At 38.9% G+C, this 22,371-nt stretch overlaps 1 protein-coding gene across 1 annotated transcript in view; it reads right to left on the minus strand.

Annotated features, from left to right (window-relative positions):
* The window catches only part of ROS1 (ROS proto-oncogene 1, receptor tyrosine kinase), a 71,951-nt gene extending 49,949 nt beyond the window's left edge, over positions 1-22,002 (minus strand). Inside the window, exons 1-17 of the mRNA XM_032101548.1 lie at positions 21,883-22,002; positions 20,150-20,203; positions 18,226-18,285; positions 17,505-17,531; positions 14,618-14,678; positions 13,865-14,013; positions 12,652-12,790; positions 11,970-12,171; positions 11,213-11,289; positions 8,738-8,860; positions 7,597-7,781; positions 6,401-6,498; positions 5,352-5,863; positions 4,524-4,736; positions 3,557-3,667; positions 2,876-3,057; positions 1,704-1,895 (exon numbers count right to left, since the gene is read on the minus strand). Of these exons, the coding sequence (XP_031957439.1) occupies positions 1,704-1,895; positions 2,876-3,057; positions 3,557-3,667; positions 4,524-4,736; positions 5,352-5,863; positions 6,401-6,498; positions 7,597-7,781; positions 8,738-8,860; positions 11,213-11,289; positions 11,970-12,171; positions 12,652-12,790; positions 13,865-14,013; positions 14,618-14,678; positions 17,505-17,531; positions 18,226-18,285; positions 20,150-20,203; positions 21,883-22,002 (2,505 nt within the window). The remainder of the gene's footprint in view (positions 1-1,703; positions 1,896-2,875; positions 3,058-3,556; positions 3,668-4,523; positions 4,737-5,351; positions 5,864-6,400; positions 6,499-7,596; positions 7,782-8,737; positions 8,861-11,212; positions 11,290-11,969; positions 12,172-12,651; positions 12,791-13,864; positions 14,014-14,617; positions 14,679-17,504; positions 17,532-18,225; positions 18,286-20,149; positions 20,204-21,882) is intronic.
* Positions 22,003-22,371: the final 369 nt, after the last annotated feature.

Below are 22,371 nucleotides of genomic sequence, written 5' to 3' on the forward strand. Positions count from 1 at the left end.
AGGAAAGTGAAATGTTCTGGGGAATGATGCAAAGATAACCAAGAGAGATAGAACTCTAAAACTGGAAAAGGTCTTTAATAGAGAGGCTTCTGGTGAAATGGGAGCACAATTTGTATGACAGATGGAATAAAAACAAAGGCTTATTTAGCAAGAGCTGTGTTTTAAAGTAAGCTGTTGCAGGAAATAATTTACCTGTGCTGACCTTGTTCTGTGGCAGTCAAATTATGCCTCATTCCAGCACTTGGGACAGAGGGTACAACCCCACACAGGCTGTGCTTTGAGCTGTGGAGCATTCAGCTCTTCTTACAGAGAAACTCCATAGACTAAAAGCAGTCCAATGGATGTCATGGTCCCTCAGCCTGACCTGCTCAGGACACAGCCTGGAAAAAGTTCAGAGGGAGGGAAGGCAGGAAGGCAGAAAGGCAGGAAGGAAGGAAAGCAGGAAGGAAGGCAGGAAGGCAGGAAAGAAGGCAGGAAAGAAGGCAGGAAGGCAGGCATATGCTAAGACCCTGACAGATCTTTTCAGGAGGAGAATACTCAGTGTCAGAGTTCTTCCATTGTGTAGGTAACACCAAATTCCACCTACCAAGAATGAGGTCAAATCTTACATGGTGGCAGAGGCAGGATGGATTTGGAGAAGACAACAATGATCTATGAGGAGCCAGCAGTGAGCCAAGTTTTTAAAAGAGACTTGATAGGACCTCAGAAAGGGGTGAATGGAGAAGAAAGACAGGGGAGAGGTCAGCAGAGATAGAGAGATTGTCTGTGCACAACAAAAATGTCTCCAAGTAGGGAAAGGGAGCTAAAGAGCTTCCACATACTACAGGACCTCTGCTATAGGTGAGCCATAGATGGAAATAGCATCTCTATTTTCCCTCTCCTTTCTACTGCTGCATGGGACCCAGTCCCCACCCCAATACAGCTAAACCAATAACCCTCTGTCCATTTTTCCCTCTACACTGTCCAGTGTCTTTACTCACTCTTGCAAGAAGCCCCCTTCTACCTGAGGAGCCACCCTGCTCAGCACCAGCCTCTTCATAGCCTTCCGGAGCTCCCTGTGAGCCTGGAGCAAAGCAAGAGGGGCCAAGCTGGGACCAGGCCTGTGTCTGACTTGGGCAAAGGATAAAGAGAGGATGGGGAAAGGAAGGGGTAAGTTGGGGAAGGAGAGCCTTGACAATCCTCAAGGTGTGGGACTTGCTGTTCCTGCCACCACATGAGGGATAGGATCAGGCAAGATGGAGACGTTCAGTGGCAGATGTGACACCCTCGCCAGCACTGCAGCAGCGGCAGCAGCAACAAGCTGTGCCGGGCTGCAGGAGGGGCAGATGCCATGCCCCCTCTCTCATCACCACAGGTAAAGCCTGTTTCTGCAGCAGCACCTCTGCAACCTGAAGTGCAACTCTGGTGCCCTGGCAAGTGCTAAGCCTCAAAACTGGCCCTGTCAGGTCCTGCAAGCTGGGGAACATCAAAAAAGAGGCTATGAAGCTCTGGTTCCATATTTTGATGTGAAAGCCAGAAGTGACCATTAGACTTCAATCATTTGGAAAAAGGAAGTACCTTTCACGTGGGGTAAGGACCAGCCTTACAACCACAATTTTGTCAACTATAAACACTGACTATATTCAAGAGATCTAATTACTAAAACACACACCATGTCTCCACCCCATCACTCCAAAAAGAAAGAAAAGTAAAAAATCAGTCACCTGTTTACCAGAAAACTGTAGCTGCTCTTGTAACATGAGATACTCCTCTCCATTCAATCTTGTGCTCTCCACTGAATACGTTGTGGCCCAGTACAAATAGCCATTTACTGAATCCACTGCTAAATCCTTCACTGGGAACACAACATGAGCCACAACATCTATATGGCCTCCCTGTAGTGATTTTCTGTAGATCTGGGGACAAAAGAATTGTTTTTAGCATCACATCTAAATCAGCAGCTATGATCAGCTGAGTGTACATTAGTGATTTCCACAGCTGTTTATCAAAAGACTGTGCAAGCCTTAGGCTTTCAAAGCCTAAACCTTTTGCATTCAAAGTAAAAGGATGAAGACTAATGCAAAATTATTAGTTCATTTTTGCCAGAAAGTAACAAAAGAAAAAAGCTGAAATAGCTTTTTCCCTTAGCTTTCCCAGTTTTTGCAGCCTTCTGTCTGACAGAATTTCTCACCCACTTCACTATTCACAAGTGTAAATGAGGGTGCAAGGCAGTGTGAAATCTGGCCTCCTAGCTCCAGTTTTTAAAACAGCTTCTGACTTTGCACTTACAAGAAATGAAAGGCATAATTTGACAGCGCTGCATAAATTAGCACTACAATTTTGAAGTCAGATACCTTTTAAATAATTCACATGTCAGTGTTCCTGATATGAGAGTGTACAAAGTGCAATTGTAATTATTTTTTAACTGCAGTGATCTGCAAAATATGACAGGACAGAGGTCAACCTCGAAAATCTCTGTGTAAACAAATAGTGCCAAATTTGATTAAAATAAAGTCCATCTACTTCTTGGCTGAGATCAACAGGCCAGCCTCCATTTTCATGATCTTCATTTATTTTACATAATGACATAATGAATTTTATTCATTATGTTGAATCCAACAAAACTGTTGATAGCATGTTTGATTTGCCTGTTTTGCACCTGGTGAATTCAGTATCCCGCATTAGTGAATGTTAGTGAATATTTTACCCCAAACTTTTGTATAACTGTGGAAAATCACTTAAGGAAAAAAAGGGCTCTTTGTTCTACACTATAATAGCAAAGGTCCAAATGTATCTCAGGTTGCAAGAAGTAGGCATTATTTTCCCAAATACTGCCTTACAGTCTTTATTGTTGACTTACGGGATTCTTTCTTTTAAGAAGTGCAGCTATACCTACCGTATTTGCTTTACCAGCCCAATACAAGCATTGACCCAACCAATCAAAGGCCAACATCCTTGCATTTCTGACATCAGATACACAAGTGTTCTCAGTGGTGCCCTTTCTTTTGTTCAATGTCCAGGTCTGAACTTCCCCCAAGGAATTAATCCAATAAAGAGTGTTATTATACCAATCGAGGTCTTGAAGAAAAAAAGGAAGACGTTAAGCATTACACAAGCATGTACATTAAAAAAACATTTTTTAAAGAATAAAAAGCATCCAGGAACTTCAGCTTTTTAAAAAGCAATACAAATGCACAGTTAGGCTCAGCTAACGTGAGGGTAGATTGTTCTTCATAGGCAATAATGTACATGTATAGTACATATATAGCCCTGATTACTATAAATACATGACATATATTGAGATGCTGGAGACAGAACTATCTAGTTCAGAGAGTTGGTTTTAGTTTGCTTGACTGTGGTGATGCCAGAAGGGTTCCACTAAGGATTAATTTGACTCATAAAATAGAAGAAAGGGGATGAACCCAAAGGGTTGGCTCAGTGAAGCTGCTGCACTGCACTGCACGACATTGAAGTCTAGAGAACTCTTGTCTTTCAGTTCTGTTGGCGAAATTTATGGAGAGCTAATAAATGCCAAAAAAAGCCTGTAGGAACAGCATGCAATTTGTTTAGTGCATACCTGAAATGTTTCTTATATGAGGATAGAGAGGTTCTCCTGGCCCGTAGCTGTCCACTTGCTGCTTCCAGAGACCTTTAGGCCCCACTGCCAACACGTATGGTTCTTCTTTGGCTGTAAAGGAAGAAAACTGCAGTTGTGCACACCAACAAGAAATTAATGTGTAATATTTGTGTTTCAGTAGCAGCAGTTCCTGTTTCTGGAAAGCTACAGAAGCACCTTTAAAACTGCCCTTGTCCTAAGGAGTAAAGGACAAAGAAGAAATGCATGAAAATCTCATAATTTGAGAAACTCAGAGATTCAGGGCAGGTTCAGATCCAGAACAATAAGGCAATTTGGAATCCTATTAGATGTTTAAAAAACACTGTGGGTTTGGACCTGCCCTTACCAAAGTCAGGCAAAAGTCACCTCTAAGCCAGTCCAGCACCTTAAGCTGGAAGCTATTTTCCCCTCAGACATTGGTTAATTTAGGTGAATTAGGCTTCAGAAAACATTCCAAAGACATGCAAATCTCAGATGTTTTGCACACATCCATTTCCCCTTATTATCTATGCTCGAACAAAGGATTTTCAGCATTTGGTGAGCTTCACTTTTCCATGAGCTGTCATTAACCCCCAGGGCACTGCACAAACCTATTCATCATAGAAAGTTCTTTACAGAGCAATGGAAAGGGATAACACATCTTGTACTGTATCAAATAATGTTTTTGATAGAATATCTGCATTAGAAAAATGTAGATAAGTACCAATATTAATGCATAAATAATATTTAATGTCATTATTCTAGTTTGAGAATCCTACTACTTTAACTAAAACCAAATTTACTTATCCTGTATTCTTTAATATTTCTAAGAAAAACATGTTTGTGCCCCTTATTTTGCAGTCTTTGCCCAAAGTGTGTGCCTTACCAGGTGGAAAGATTTATACACAATTCATTCTTCGTTTTTCCTGTGTGACAAAGCAATTCTCACCTTCTTCTAAAGTTGTACCTCTAAATGACTCTGACCATGGCCCTGCACCAGCTGGAGACACAGCTCTAACTGACACCTCATATGCTGTGAAGCTGGCCAGCCCATTCACTGTAAACCTTGTGTTACTAATATTTGAGACAATCCATTCCTCCTCAAATGGATGCTGAGGTGACACTTTCACATCGTAGGTCCAGTTCTGCCAAGCAGATAAACCTGTGCAAAGCAAATAATCGTGTTATTATGGAGTAGATGGTTGTAACTGGTGATACATATTCTTTGAGAAAGATGTATATTGGAGACTCCTTTCAAAAATGCCAGTGTCAGTGGAATTAGGAAAAAAAATGTACACTCTTCACCTCTGTGACCAACCAAGAGTAGTACTTCAATCCCCCAAGTAGATAATAGAAGAACAAAATTTTTCCCTGGCCAGGTAATTTTCTACTCTTCAAAGACACATGCATAGAGGATAGAAATCATAGCACAGTCACTGATAAAAAGTCATTACATCTCTGCCATGCATTTTGTTGTGTGATATCAGCACCCAACACTACTGCTACTCCATACCGTACTCAAGATCAAGCTTTCCTTAAAATCCTTGCAGGGGATGTATGAGTTACCAATATGAACTTGCATTAATTTAGACAGAACATTTAGCTATTTTACTGGCAAACTATGGGCTAAATTTTTCAAACAGAGGGAAAATTCCATAGCTTCCATTAGGATCATCTATTAAAGTCCCTAAAGCCCAAATGAAGAAATGGGAAGTCAAAAAGTTACTTCTCTAGAAAGAAAAGAAGTGGACTTCCAGGGAGAATCAACTGAACTTACTGGTTCCAATAGTGCGTTCAGGTGGTCTCCAGCTGATCACAGCTCGGTCCAATCCAAACAGAGCCGTGACAAGACGAGGAGCAGTTGGTAAAGGAAAAGGCTGAGTTGATGCCCCATAGAAAACCAAGTTGCCAATGCCAAAGTATTCTGGGTACACCAAATTGCAGTCCACAATGTACTCATTGAAGCTAGAACTTCCCGCTGGAGAGACCTCCTCATGGAAAACTGCCGAGCCATCTGTGACTGTAAATGTGTTATCCTCATAAACGAAGCTCTCCATGTCAATAAATGGCACGTGTGATCGCAGCATGTGAAACTCTGAACCATCAAAAAAACCTGACACAAAGGCCTGTTCTGTTTTGTTGAAGAAAATGAGTCTCTTAGATTGGAAGTTGATCATGAAGACACTCAGAGCACTGGATCTCACCACTGGTGAAGCTGTGGAGGCAGTGCCAGGAAAGAGTGGAAGGTTTGCTCTGTATATGCCATCCTCCAGGAGACAGAAAATATAACTGGCCATAGAGCAAAATAAACCCAAATAACTACAGTGCAAGAAGTCCGCAGATGAGCCACAAATATTTTAGCAGCTAAGAGATGTGCCTGTCTTTATGCACAATAGAAAAATGCTTTTGACACTATTAATATATATACTGGGAGAAGTAGGCACATCAGTTTTTACCTTCTGGGAATTTGGATAGCAGATTATTGGAGAATATTCTTCCGTAATACTTTAAATGTTAAGCATGAAAATTTAAAATTCATAGAGCTTCCTGTTTATAAGAGCATGAAATTTCTGAAACCCAGATTTCTGTATTGGAAAAGCTTTATCTCTTCTGCTAGCGCCCTAAAGAAGAAAATGCAGAAAACAACGCTGCATGGCACCACTTTTGTTCCAATTGTTTTGTAGTTTGTTACTTGTTGCCAATTGCACTTTTGTTTTGTTAACTTTAGTGCTTGAAACAGGAACCTAGATGACCAATGAACTGGAGAAAATTAGAGAGGAGCTTTATAGGACCTTTGACACCAACTGCTCAAAGAAGTTCACTTACCCATTATAGGGATCAGCTATAACCTTCCTAGGGGATGTCACATAAAGAGGAGTGATGTCTTCAGCTACCGTGCAGTTCTCTAAATGGCAGACATGTATCTGGGGAATGAGAAAAAGGCGGGTGATGCATTCATAGGGTGCTTGCTAATGAGCAGACAAGCTGACCTGAAATTCTTTCAGGGGACTGACACAGTGAAATACCTCTCTCACAGTCCTAGGTCCTTCTGGGCTCCTGAGTTGTCAGTCAGCCAAGTATAACCCTCGTACACAAAGCCATGACAGCTTACTCTGAAAGAGCCATCAGCCATACCTCTAAGCTGGAGGGAAAATTGTGTGTATCCAACTGCCTATACTCAGTTTGGAGGGTATAGGCAAACTGTACTTTGAAGATGATCTGGGAGGGAAGGGAAGTGCTTTTCTGGTCCTGGAAGTAATACCTTGGGATTCAGAAATCTCTGCCATCAGTCTGTTCATCTACAACTCATTTGTATCTTTTCATCACTACTGCTTTTCCTGTCCCCCTCTTCCCTGAGCAGTAAGTGAAAAATCAGACATGGCAAGAGAACTAAAGAAAAAAAAAAATCCCCCACTAACCATTTAGGGCAAGTTTCTAGTCCTTTGTACATTAGAGGACTACATAGGCACATGCAAAGTCTGACCATTAGTGTAACTCATGTTTCATGAGTAGGAAATCCAGTGTAGGGTTGCCATCTCCATTTTTACTTCATACTGAAGCAGCTGTAATCTGAGATGTTGCCATTGTATGAAACACTTCACATATTTTGTCAATTAGGACAGACATTATAATCACTGTCTAGATATCTGACCACCTCCTGAGGCAGAGTAGGAAATGAACAGGCTAGATGGGTAAGTAAGTGAGAAAAGCAGTGTGTCTGCACTGGGTATGAGGAGGGTGTGAAGTCAGTCTCAAAACCCAAAACATTTATGTACTAAGGAGAAAAATAAGGCAAGGAGCCTGAGTTCCATCTAGGGTGTTTACTTTAACTATGACATGATAGTCAAGCCTTCCTTCTTTTTAAAATGATGAAATATGTGAATATTAATTTTATATTAAAATATATTTTTGTAATTATATTTGTGCATACATATCTATACATAAATCATATATTCTCATGTAAAATTAATCACATGATGGTTCAAATGAAGTAAGAAATTAATTAGGCACTAGAGCATTACCTTTTCACTCATGACAAAGTATATCCTCTGGTAAAGCCAGTCTACTGAGATGGATGTAATATTCCCACAGCCAGCATAAAAGAGCATTAGGTCAGATACATCAGACATATTTGCAACTCCTTTCACCCAGATAGAATTCCCTTCAGAAAAATAGACAACTTGCTGATAAATATTCACAGAAATTCCTAAAAATAGAAAGATATGTGCACACAGATAATAGAAGAAATGCTTCAGCTTTTCAGTTAATTTTTCTACTTGCCTTAAAAATATGTATTTTTCAGTCTGCAACCCATCATCGTCAGAGAAAAGTTAACTGTTTTTTCTCCTCACTTCTAGTCTTCTTTCAGATAATAAGGAAACATTCCCATTTGCTATGTAATTGACATTATTATAGAGAATTGCCCTTCAGAAAGGTAATCAGACAAAGAGAGGACATGTAATATGCAAACCGACACTGATTGCCCCTCTACAGGTCAAACAGATGCAATTGGCATCTCTTCACAAAGCACCATTCACTCTAGAATTCAAGCTTGAGATAATCTGTGCCACCTCTGCACTATCAAAGGCTATTTAGTCAGGGGCAATATTCATTCTCTGGAGTCTTTGTGGCTCTGTGAAATTTGGTAGATAAACTCAGATCTCCACACTGTCATCAAGGACCAGTATAGATAAGAAACATTAGGGTGGTGAGTAATTCGAGATAACATGGTTGTCCGGTGACTTCAACTACTAAATGCCTCATTAGTATGCTGACATACTAGCACTGTCTTTTAACACATGGCATTATTTTATTCAGAAGTTTGAACCACTTTCCCCATATTCATGTTGAGAAAAAAATATGTATTAATCACAGGGAAACGTGGATTCATCTTACCTCAATTTAGATACCTCAAATGTAGGAGATGAACCAGCTGCCTAGATACAGTGAAGAAAAAGTTGCACTGGGGAGAATGATTAATCTCTTCCTAGTGCCTGTCACTTCAAATAGGTCAAATCATGTCCTGAAAGTTTCTATTTCTCCTGATCAGCTGTAAAGGGAGACTGGATACTGTCTCAAGCTATGTGAGGTACATTCTGTCCTTGGTGAAAAGAGGTCTTAGACACACTTGACAGGAAAGGGGAGAGCCCAATCTGATTTTACCTGTAATGTTGTGGTGTATAGTACCATTTGGCAGGCACTGAGCAGCTTCAAGGAAATGCTCTGTGTGTCTCTTCCTTAAAGACTCTTTTCTGGATAGAAAAAGCCATGCTGCTTTTTCCTTAACTGGGAAACAGAGAAATTCAGAATTTAGATGACCTCAACACGTTATGTTTCCTCAACTCAGATACATCATTAATAGACATGCACATGCGTGTGTACACAAACGTATGTATGCATGGGTATATTCTTACGTTAGCAGTTACAGACCAAAACTTAAAGTCTTTGAGTTTTGAAAGTGTATGGGGTTATTCACCATTACAGTTGATTCTGGCTCCTCCCACAGGGTGAAAACACACCATGTGAATTTCACACCATCATTTCCTGCAACAGTAGTCAGTTCCCTAGTGAGGGAAAGTAAGCTGGAGCACCAAAGCCCCACTCTGACTCAAGGAAATTAAGGCACTAAGATATCCATGTGATTTCAACATGCAGCAGAAATAGGATATTTAACCCCTCTGGACTTCTTTGAAAGCCCCAGTCAAACTAGAATATTATCCCACAGAGCTGGAGAAAAGCAATGCAAGTATGTTTATTCCATGTGTTTCGTTGTAATGCTTAGTGACTTATTCAAGAAACAAGTACCTTTCACAGGTAAAGATGATAATGAGATAATATAATCTGCTTCAAAGTTGATAAACTTAATAATTTTTTCCTCATAGAATTTAATTTCCTCATAGAATATAGTCATAGAATTTAAAGTCAACAAGGATAGTTTTGGTCACATGAATTGACTTCATGCTTATAAAGGCCCAAGCAATTTACATCAGAACCTCTGCAGTAAATCCGCACCTTCTGTCTGGGCTATGCATAGCTCTGGGAAAGATAGCTTGCCTCACTTCTGTATCTCAGGTCCTCGAAAATGCAGCACATGCCCTGCTAAATTGATTGTTACCTTCATTTTAAAGATGGTGTATTATTTCAAGTGTGATTTTGGCTAATTTCCATCAGCAAACAATCTTTTCCTTTTTTTTTCCACTCCAGTTTAAGCAGCTGTCTGCAATCAGATACCATTTCCTCATATGGGTATCACAAAACCGTGATCAAATGCTGTCTTAATTTATTCCCAGATAATCTGCATAGATTGAGCTGCATGTATTTCTCACATGATGCACACACTGTGAGTAATTTCAATAATGATGCCTTCAGAGCAGAGTACAAGAGGCCAATATTGCCTCTTTATCTCTTTTCAAGTAACATTTCTTGCAATCTACAGCAGCAATCAGATTCTTTCCCCAGCCCTTCTCAGGGCCCAGATCTACACATCTCAGTACCTGATGCAGTAACACCATTTCTGGACATGATAACATGAGGAAGGGTTGTTCCTGTTTGTGTCAGCACAGAGAGAAAACACAGTGCCTGTGCAATTCAGGGGGAAACAACTGAAATTTTAAGTGGTGACTGGTAAGGGGAGTGGGGTGGTTCCCCACCCCCATAAAGTGTGGGTCTTGGGGGCATAGGGTTTGTTTGTTTGTTTTCTACCTTAAATTAATTGCTGGGAAATTGGATTGACATAATTACCACAGTTCAGACTTTTCAAAAACGACACAAATATTTATGTCTCAGGGTCGGCCAACCCTAGAGCAAACCTCTGTGCAGTCATCAAGTAAGGACATGCCGGTTTGTCTGAGCTATTACACAAAATAAAAATTCATATTTTAAAAAACACTAGAGAAGCAAGTTCAATTTCTTTAACCAATAGCAGAAAACTGGCAATTCAGTCTTGAAGTGTTTTCATAGAGCTGAAGCATTTCCAGGTGTTTGACAACTGAATCTTTTCATGAGAAGGGCAGAGTCTTTTATTTTCTTTTCTAAAAGAACATTTTGGTGACATTGATTTCACTCTTATTTGTGTTCTATCTCAATATGTATCTTTCTCTGCCAATTAATTAATAATTCTGCAATTCTTTGAATAATAGCTATAGTGCACCATTACTTTCAACATTAATTAGTTGATATGGTAAAATAAATACCTCCATGAAAGAGAAAGGAAATTGGTATGATTTCACAGATTTGGCTTGAGATAACTGAGAATTTTTGACAAAAGTGTTTCATGTTAAGTATTTAATTATTAGAAGAAACACACTTGTTTGACTGCTGTTAAAATCTCATCTAGAAAATGGAATCAGGTTTTGTTCAGTCACCACCTCAGACCACTGTGGTGTTTTTCATTTGTAATATAATTCAAATCTGTTTGGGCCTACCAGCTTCACAGGCCATTCCCATGCTGTGCAGCTGTATAATGTCTACAGCTGAAGTACAGGACCCTCTCTGATTTGCTGTTGACTCCTCAGCGTACAACTCCTTGACATGTTCAGAGCCTAAATATTCATCTCTTCTGCCAGGTATGGGGCAGGCCGAGGAACACGAGTTTGTCCCCAGGAACAGATGGTGATAAGGACTCTGCTACTCTTGTACCTTTGGATGCCAGGGTTGTGATGTTGGCCTCGGCAGGGGGTCCAGCACCAACCTCATTAACTGCCACAATATTGAACCTATGGGACAACAAAGAGACAGGTTTTGGTTGGCAGGTTTCTTTTGGAAGATTGCTTGAGTAAAATTTTATCAAATAAGGAAGCTGCTACAGAACTGCTTGACTTTCAGAAGATGCCCATTTAAATATAATGCTCTGGGAAAATTTAGAATAAAAACAAAACCAACCAAAGTCTGAATTGCCCAAAGGCAGAACAACAACAGAATCTTCTAAATTTAAATTCAAAATAAATTTTCAGACTCAGAAGAACAAGTCAACTTCATTTCAAAGGAAGATCTGTATTTACCAGTGCAAGCAGAATGCGGACCTTTGCGTTTAATAAAAATGAAGGAATTTTTCCAGATGCTTAAAGTACTAGAGAAGACTGCTCTATCTTTCTCCTGCTATACTAAAAACACAATGCCACACAAGCCAAAAAATATTTAAAACAGCAGCTAAGAAAATGCAGCCTCCCAGCCCTATATCAAATTGCTTTTCCTTCCTCACCATCTGACTTCTGCAAAAGCAGCCAAATTACTTGGGATAACTCTGCTACTTCAAGGATGGTGCCCTTGCATTTGGCAAGAACATAAGTAAATAGCATAATTGTGCAGAGGTCATGTTATAAGGCATACTCCATGCTATCTGGGCAAGAAGTGTGACTGCATACTTGGCCACATTGGCTATCTTTTCTTTTTGTACCTGTAAGTGGTGTTTGGGAAGGTAGAGTAGAACTGAAAGCTGTGCCCTCTTGAGGCTCTCAACAATTCGTGATTGTCACTGGTGAGGAGCAAGTTATATCCAATAATCAATCCATTTGGAAAAAGTGGTGGAGACCAACTAACTTCAACAGTGTTTGGACTTGAACTCTGAATATCATTAATGACAGGAGCTGTTGCAGGAACTACAAGACAGAAATATCTGACTCCAATATTTGATTAAAACATTAATTGTTTTTCATTTTAAAATACATTTTTAGGTTTCACACATGTTAATTCATTTATACACCAATAAATATTATTAGGGACAGTTAACATTTCAGCAACAATTCACTTTTTTTTTAATGTCCAGGAAAACGGAACTGTGTTTCAATCAACTACATGTATAATTATGTACAAAAGTATCCCATGTGCCCTCCCAATTTTGACCATGTACTTTTCTGTGCTTGCTTTTAAAACCAAAAGCGGGGAGAAGCCCTAAATCTTCTAGGTTAAACAAAAAGAACCTGTAGTTTGTTAGTTTGGTCTTCTGCAGCTACCCAAGAGACAAAATACACATGATTCTGAAGATTAGGGACCAGTGTTGTCTGCCAAAGAAACAGCAATTAAACCCAAATGTTTCTGTTAAGGTCCTGAAAGATGCAATTAATAGTGCAATTCCTTACCTCCAAAAGCATGTGTCCGATAGCTGGGACTAGGTGGAGAATGGAGCTGCAGCTGAGATGTAATGATCCAAACTACTTGAAACACGTATTCTGTGAAGGCTTGAAGGTCTTTGACTGTATATGCAGTTTCAGATACTACCTAGATAAATGCACAGACACAACTGGGTTTTTCCCTTACTCCAGCTGCAGCTGAAAGTTATTTTCAGCGTAGGCTTTGATTTTCTATCTTTTCAGAACATTTTCTCTTCTCTTTCCTTAGAACCTGGCACCAAATCTCAACAATGAGCAGGTGGATCAAAGGACTAATGCAATACAATAGTAAATTTTAAGAAAAAAGTAAAAAAAAGCTAGAATAGTAGCATATTACAAGCAATGTATTTTAAACATATACCACAGCTTTAAGATACAAAGGATCCTTGTTACACTGTAATATTTATTGTCTGAAGTAATTGCTCCCTATTATTTCATCAATAATTCATTCAGAAGAACTTCCTGCTCAGCAAATTATCTTTACCTTTGATTTGTGGCACCAACTTGTCATGCCCTGTAAATTGGTCCAATAGAGATGATGGCAAGATAACAAGTGCACAGTTGACGCAAAAGAACAAATTATGAGAACAACTCTACTGAGCCAGAACAAAGGTCTTTCTAGCTAAGTATTGTGCTTTGATGAGAACCAAAAAAATTTCTTCAAGGAAAGGTATTAAAAAAAAAAAGAAGAAAGCCTACAGCTGTACTTCTCCTGAACATTCTCATTGGCATTTCACAAGCATGGCTCAACACGAAACAATGGGAATATTTGCAATTAGTAGAACTCGAGTTTTTCTTTCACTAATTTTTCCAGTCACTTTTCAAACCCTATTTAGTAATTTTAGCAATTTTAGTATTCAGGAGTTTAAATATAGCGATTTAACATCCACATGTGCCAGGAAGCAGATGAACATTTCGACTACCCATTCAGTGAGGAAATACATTTTGCTAGTTTTGAACCTGCTACCTGCTAGTTTTCACGAAGGTCCCTAGTTCCTATGTTGGAGGAAATGGGGAATAATCTACCATTTCTCAGCTTCTCCATGCCACTCATGATTTTGAAAATCTCTTTCATGTACCTAACATATTATCCAATATTTTTCTAAAAACAAAACAAAACAAAAAACTAAGAGCAGAGAAGAGCCAATTTCCTTGCAAAGTAAAAGGAAATGTCCTCCTTTACCTCTGTGTACCTCCAGTCGCCAGGGAGCTGATTTAACTTCCACTGGATAATATATTTCACCCCAGAGATGTTAGCTGCCTTCCACCCTAGTGTGACACTGTGGTTTCCAATGGCAGATGCAAATGGCGCACTAGGTTTGTTCAAGTAGTCTGAGGGGAAAATACAATCCAACAGTAAGAAAAAGTCTTTCATGGCAATCACTGCATCTCGAAGGTACAAACCTCTTGCCTCACACACCTGAAAGCCGTAAAGCCCATAAAAACACATAAAAGAGTATATTGAAAATGTTGCTGAGTAACTTGCATGGCATTTTGAAGACAGTTTGGTAAGTCAGACCGAAATGGGCCAGGTTCAAGTTGAGCAGTTGTGACTACAACTCCATACTTGTGTAAATGCATTTTTAGTTACAGCTACTTAGTAAAATTTTTCTGAATAGAAACATAGAGAAGGCGTGGGAGTCTTCTGAAAAGATTTTCAAGGGGACTATTTCAATAGATAGTATTGGCCCAAGGTATCCTCTTAAACAGTTGAGACTGGATTCAAAAAGTCTCATGCCCATGAAAGGAAGGGAAAAATGTTTTACTCCAAGATAAATTTCAGTGTATTTGTTAAAAGAAAGAAGAAGGGTGGTAGTTTTCTGATTAATGAAAATCCTCAACGCATTCCTATTTTTTTTAAATAAATCCAGATCATAGAACAAGACTATGAATTTATCAGACTGTCAGTTGGACACAGGATTCTATTCAGACTTACTTAGTACTTCAATTCCATATGCATCCTCTGCACAGCTACAGCCAAACTTACAGGAAACTGTCTGTGTAAGGCACAGAAGTCACTGGTTAGCTTTGTGTAAAGGCAGACTTCCTTCCAGAATCATGCAGACACACTTTAAATACATGCAAACTCTGCGGACATTTTGCATACACATAAACCTTGTGGAAATAATTACATTAAATCTAAAAATTAGCAGTACCATGAATTCACTCCAAAGATTTTCTTGAGAGCTTTTTCATCAATTCACCAGGCCCTGAATTAAAGGTTTCCTCTTTATACACTGTCCCTTTGTGGAAAGCATGAATATGGGTCTACATTAAAGTTGGAAATAACTTCAGTGATGACCATGGAGTTAGGAAGACAAGGTTTTGGACTAGTTAGTAATATATTCCACATGTTACATTTCACCCTTTCCTGCTTCATGTACTCTCTATGAATGAGGCACATTCTTACAATGTATTTCCAGTAAATTTTCAAAATAGCTGAAATCCGCAATTTTTAAGAGCAGCCATGTCTAATTCACACTTCATTTTCAGCAGCTACTCCTTCTGTTACAGTTGTGCCTACAAGCTGCAAACATAACAAATACCCCAGGGCAGTGAGCTCCACACTCACGTCCTAAGAACAGAAAAATCCTGAATTTTCAGTTCGGGTAGGGAAGATAGGTATAGTGTCATCCTGCTTTTTATGTAGAGAACTTAAGAAGAAGCGGAAACATGTTCTAGGTGGGTCTCAGTAGCTTTACAATTACATGCAAGACCGAGTCTCCTGGAAATCCAAAACTTTTGAGAAGTGGTGATTTGAGCTTTTCAAAGTAGGACATTTATTTGGGCTCGTTTTATTCTGCAAGTTCATTAAGCCTTTAAAATCTTGACGTTTGCTCCATACAGCAGTAACTTTTAAAGGGATAATTAACCTTTAGATCATTCAGAAGCAATTCACTATGGCAAGTGAGTAAAGTTTTTTTAATCACTCTTCCTATGATTTGAGGAAACACGCTTCCAGCACCCTATGGAAACTGGTAAGACAGGTTATTTCAGACAACACAGTTGCACCCGAGACAGATTTGAAAACTTGCTTAGCAGTGTATTCCTATATACATTATCTCACATCCAGACATTCAATGCCAAGTGCAAGCACTTAAAATTTTTTTCCAATATTTTCACATTCAGAGAAATAAAATACTTCCAGGTAAATTATCATAACTGTTAGCAGGCGAAGATTCAGGTATTAGTACACATAAGTTATCAACTGTACTATCAACTGGAGTTTTCATTTATGACTAACATTTATTTGTTTTAAGGGGTAGTGTCCTCAGATTACATGCTGATTCATAGTGCCTTCTGCCTCATTTAACACACGTATTTCTGAACACTTGGTTTTTGTTGCATTATTCTTTCCTCTGATTTTTATCTGAACCTGAACCATAAATCCAATTTTTGCTTGAGGTAAGAGGATTGTTAAAGCTCCTAGCTTTAAACTTTGAGGGAAATTTGCCATCTGCTCTACTTGGAAAGAATAAATCCTCATATTTTCTCCATTCATCAGCAACGTCCTTGTATAAGCCACGGTCTGACGTCTTTTCTTGTGAATATTCCCATGAAATTCAGTGGCAATCCCCTGTTCCTAGGTGGAAGGAGAAATACTACCAGATTTCAGTTCCAAGGGGTATTCACAAAACAGAACTGAGCTAAGTCCCACTCTTATGCCCACTCTTTTGCTCTGCAGACTGCGATGAGCTGATCCTCTGCATGCAGTGACACACAGTGCGTGCCTGACATGCGGACAGTCAAATTGGTCAGCTGATCCAGTGGAAAGATAATCCCAAAAAAGACCTTGCAGAGTCAGCAGATTTAACTGGCATATTGAGTGGCCAGACAGGCAAAAAAACAGCTCAACCCAAACCCAAAAGCAATAAAACCCCCACACTAATTTCATATTTCTACAAAAGCAATTTGGTTATTTCTTGGACTGTTCCTACACTCCAAAACCACCATTTAGTGCATTAGTAAACCTTTGTCATCATCACAATTTGATCAACTAAAAAGCATTAAAAAAAAAAAGAAAGAAAATAACAACCCTTTTAATCAAATTCCCAGGCTGCCTATGGGTTTGCATTCTACTCGTAACTCTCTCCAACTCCTCCATCACTTCCTTGAAATATGTTGCCCCCATCTGGGAACAACCTTCATCCTGAGGTCTGAACAGTGCCAAACACAATCTTCCAATCATCTCATCCCCATCCTGTCCTATCCTGCACTCTATGTTCATCCTGAAAGGGGCCATCTCTTTACCAGCACTTTGTTGAACCCATACTCATCACTGTGAACACCAATCCATCCTCAGCACAGACAGGCACACCCCACCTGACATCTCTTTCTAAAGGGCCACATGTTGCCCTTTACTGAATTGCATTTTATTTCATTTAGACTGTCTATCCAGTCAAGAGTTTTGTCCTCTAGCTCCCACTCTTTGTTCCACTTCTCGCCAAGCTGGCATAGTACCAGCCTTAACAAATATTCTCTCTGGATAATCTTTGACAGAATTAACTAAAAACTGGATGAACAACACTGTAGTGAGAGCCTAGAACATGGTTTACATAGGTCTGTCCTGTTTCATAATGTGAGATTAGTCTGCTTTCTTTACAGCAGTGTTCTTTGTCACACAGCAGTTTTTAATGCAAACTTGTCCTTAGTCACCATGCTAAAAAGGTACGTAACTCATTCTTCGGCTTTAGGGAGTACAAAACAATTAGACCTGAATTGATAAGTTTTTGTATCTACATCATATTTCTTAGCACTCTGTGGACATAGCAATCACTGAAATAGTGATTTTTTTTATATTGCTCTGATGGCATTCAACTTACCTCACATGCTCTATTGTATGTCTTGTTCTGCCAAGAAGCAAATTAATAAAATGTGGAGTTAGCATAAATATAACCACAGAGTATTTCGAACAGATAATACCAATTAATTAGAATTTCTTACGGTAAAAGTACATTACAAAACATTATCACTGGCAAAAATGAAAGAAGGAAAACCCACACTTGAAAAAACAGAAAGTTGACTTTAGAATGATTGATTTTCTAAAGTCAGCAATGGTTGAATGGCATTCAGGTGTTCAAGAGATGCAGAAAAATGAGCATTTTAAAAGCTATCATGGCAGTTGTCCCAGACTAATGCTAGTTCTCATCCACCTGGTTTAGTAAAAACAAGAAAGCAATCTGCTGAAGGCCATGTGCTTCATTTACATCTGCATGCATCTGAGACAGCCCCGGTAGAGTAAAATCCTGAAAAGCACTAGTGCATTCTCACTGTCTAAAAATCTGTGTTGAGCTTAATGAACTGTAAAATGCCCATACATTCTGACAAATGCAATGAAAACCTTTGATATTACAGGCAACTTGAATAGCAAGAATTATTAACTTCCCAAAACAGAATTTATAAGGAACTGAGAGAAAATACAGACATTACATCTTTTCATAGAAACACTGCTCTGAGTGGATTTTGAACGTTTGCCATTGGATAAGGTCCTACCTCATGGACTGTAGACAAGCGCTATAGAGCCAAAGCTCAGGTAATACTCACACATTTTAGTGGACAGTGGGTTTGCAGGGCTGCATTCCAAAACTGACATCCCTGTGTACACTGCAAAGACAGAGGATGGCTTTAAAAATGCCTTTGAAAGCAGGGTTCTAGAGGGAAGGGATACTCCAGCACTAGAGCTACATTGTAGGTACATATGGGTATTACAGGTACTCAGATCCTACAGTAAGAGAGTTACCTTGTATAGTGCCCTTCTTAATGTAAAACCAAATAAAGAGCAAAATAAATTCAGTCTTGTTCTGGGAATGAGTTCACTCAGCCAGCTATGATGTGGCCAGCACTCCCACCCTCCTAGCTTTGTTTTACCACTTTTTCTCTGCAGAAGCAGCAATATGCAGTATGCAGGACAGCAAAGCACAGAGGAAAGCTGGTCAGCACCAGCCCTCCCACACATGCTCTCCAATAGGCACTGGCTTTAAAACCATGAGTTTTCAGAGAAGTAATAAATATTATGTCACTCAGTTTTGATGTTGGACCTTTCTTGTTTATGCTGCCCCATCTACTTCTTAATGGTCATGAAGGTTTTCCTTTTTAAAGGGAAGCTGGAACAACTTTAGAAGCAGAAGACTCTGATACTGAGTGTTGCAAAGCCTAATGAAAAATATTTGAGGACTTGATAACACTGAGCAAAGATACACAGTAACCTTAACAGGTGAGTCAACCTGGCTATGTACTGTCATGACAACACAGACTTTTATGGTCCCAGCATCATAAATGGCCCAGCCTCTCTAGATACCAGGTGCTGAGGGGCTGCTTGCCACTAGTCTCTGTGGAAAATATTGAAGACTGAATTCTCCACCGCTTTTCAAAGAATATGTATAATTACTGATACAGAAATTATCAGGAACAAACTTTCCAACACAATTAGAAGCATTAGAAAGCAGGCATTCTTTATCTGTGCAGGACACACAGGAGGACATCTCCTTATTTTTGTGTGTATTGTGAGACTTTGCAACAAAGTGTTTATTCACTATAATCATACATATTCATTAAAATGTATTTCTTATCTAATACATAAACATCACCTTCCTAGAACTAACTTCCATGTATCTGCCTCCTACTGGAAGTCCTGTTATGGTCCTGAAAGTTTATCAAGAGGGGTCTCTGGCGGCTCTATTCACTGAATGCTTCGATATTAAAGGCGACCTTTCCTTGAACTATTTCTTTGGGCATGTGCTGTTGCTTCTTGTTACATAACTTGCAAAAACCCCACCGTAGTCCTCTTTATATGTTTCTCCACTGGTTGCAGCCATGCTTATCATCCTGCATGCATACCTTTACATCCTTTCATCTTTTTTTTGCCAGTTAGTCTTTAAGCTCTATTCGGCAACTTCAGGGGAGCTGAAAATTTTTATTCACTGTGTTATTCATCACCACCAGCTTAAATTGCATTTGCAATCTGAACTAGGAAATCAGCTAAAGTCCTCCAAGAATGCTCCTATGGAAAGCTCAGGTTAAACCCCCATGACAGACACAACCATTTAAAGTCCTAGAGAACTCTAAATATTCAACAGATATAAGTTTTCTTACATTTAATCACTGAGAAAACAAAATAAACAGCTGTACAGAGGTAACTGAATAAGGCAGTCTTAATGATTTGCATGCTGGAGGGAACACTAGTTTTGACTTATTGTCTCAAAAATGAGATACTATGAACTTTGTAGATCACAAATATGAACATGACTCACAGCAGAGATCAACACCGTTTCCGTATTTTCTTTAAATAAAAAATATAACCATGTCTCTAATAATTTGAACCAAATGTACCCACTCAACTTAGTGACTTGCTAGACAGGTAACTGTGCACATTTACATGAAGTCTTTGAAAATCTGGTCGCTGTACCCATTGTATTCAAATAGCAGGAACATAAAACGTCAGTAATTAACAAAGGAAACCATTACTCACCGCTCCAGTGATGTCACTAACATTGCAAAATTTAGTAATTCCAAGTTCTCCTTCCTATAGGAGAAACACATCATTTTTTAAAAGAATAAAAATATTTCCCCAAAACTCTTTGATTAAAACACTTCTTTGGCTGATGTTTCTTCATCTGGAGAACTTTACTGTTGACATACCAGTAGCTTCTCATTTGAGATTAATTTCAGAGATACCATCAAACAAAGACATGGGCAGAATCAGTTGGTGTTAATCAAATTATCTGAGGTAGGAATTTGGCTCTTACCTCTCCATTCTGGTTCACTGAGTCAATAGCAAATGCTTCACAAATATGCTGGGCTTAAATGACAAAGCCAAGTGGCTTTGACCTCTTGGGAGAGGAAAGACCTTCCTTCAAGCTAAATGCCTTTTGTCTGGCCACCTTTTGAAGGAGTTTTAAGCAGCCATATGGTGATTGCCAGCACCCTTCCTCTCCTGCCAAAAGTGCTCTCCAGTGAATGTACCTGTTTTTTCACATCATTCAAAGTGTGCAAAACCTATCACTATCACTGAAGCATAAAAGATTTCAGGATGTATGCAACAATTTTAGAGAAGCTGAATAGCAGCTCTTAAATTTTTGACCTGAAAACAGGTAAGAGCAGCCTTAATAAAACAATTCTCAGGAAGAAATTTTCAGCACACAGGGCACACCGTGAAAATAGTGAGAATCAAAGTTGTCACAAAAAAAAATTGAACACAACAAGGAGAAAAATAAGATTTACAACTCTCAGACTCAAAGATTACACTTTTCTCATCTGAATCAATATATTCAGTATATTCACTGAACATAGATGTGATTTTCCTGTCTTTTAAAGCTGAAAGGAAGAGCAACCTATTTCTTATTCTGAATTAATTTAAACTCAAATCAAAGGATCTCCATTAAGTTTATCATTGTATGATAGGCTTCCATCAGGGAAAGCAATTAACTCTTTCACTGGTGCAAGAGTTCCAAATACTTTTAAAGGAACTGTCAGGCAAGTGCATGAAATAGAATAGAGCAGGTGAAAGTTCTCTGCAGCAGGTTTCCACAGTTAGCACCAAGACACAAAATGTCCTTTTTACAAAGCAAAGATACACAGTGCTCTAAACCACATCAACATTTCTGGCAAATAGAAGCAAGGAGGCAACTCCTGAAGGCAGAGTAATTGTCTAGATTTCAGAAGTTTTGCTTGTCTTTGTCTTGCACTCGTAGAACAAAAATAATAAATTCCACACACTATTCAAAGGAATATTAAGAAAGTATCAAACTAAGGATCTGACCACTAATTTTAATACTTACATAAATACCCACAATTTAAACCAACTAACTTAATAATTAAGACAGAAGTTCAGGACAACTGTGTGTGTCACAGATTCCCAGAAAATTTCTTGTGACTTTACAGTTTTCCTCAATTATGTAAGAAAAGCCCTGAACCAGAACAAAATTAATAAGTCAAGTGAATAAACGGAAAGAATAAAAGTTTATCTTACCCACCCTCCAGGGTCTTTAGCATTTATAGTAACTGCGTGCAGTCAGAGTAGTGGGATTTGTTCCTTACCCGATTCCACACATTCAAATGTTAAACATTGGTTCTCAAACTCTGATCTTAGTAAAACATATTCTTTAGAATAATTTTGAAAATGCTGATAAGTAATATGAAGTTCTTACAGTGCTAACAACAATCTGTATTTCAAAAGATGAGGTACAGTTTTTGAAAACTTACCAGGTTACTTGTACACAAGTTTTGACAATTCCTTGAGAAAGCAGAGTACACTGCAGAAATCCATAGACAGTAAAAAGTAAGCCTTTTTAGCGAGAAAACCCACAGGCAAACGTTCCCCATAACTTAAATAATTTCATCTGTTAATCTGACTCTTCCCTTGGCTTGCCCATACAAACTCCTTTTAGTCTAGGTGATGGAGATGCAACTGTGAAATTTCTGCATGTCGGATTATTAAAATATTTTTTGAACCCTTGTTTACACTCCACTCCTCCAACAACTTCTCAGCTTCCTGGAGCACTTGTCTCGAACTTACGCAACCCCTATTTCATAGTTTCTTATTAAGCCACTGAAACAAAAGAGCTGACCAATGAAAGTCAGTGTATCCACTTACACAAATATCATTAACGTAAAAAGGAAACTAAGTGCAATGCTCTTAATCAGGTGCTCCAAGCAACATGGAAACAGGGAAATGGTGGGGAAAAAATGGCC

The sequence above is a fragment of the Corvus moneduloides genome, chromosome 3 (assembly GCF_009650955.1).
Source record: "Corvus moneduloides isolate bCorMon1 chromosome 3, bCorMon1.pri, whole genome shotgun sequence".
Taxonomy (NCBI): Eukaryota; Metazoa; Chordata; class Aves; order Passeriformes; family Corvidae; genus Corvus; species Corvus moneduloides.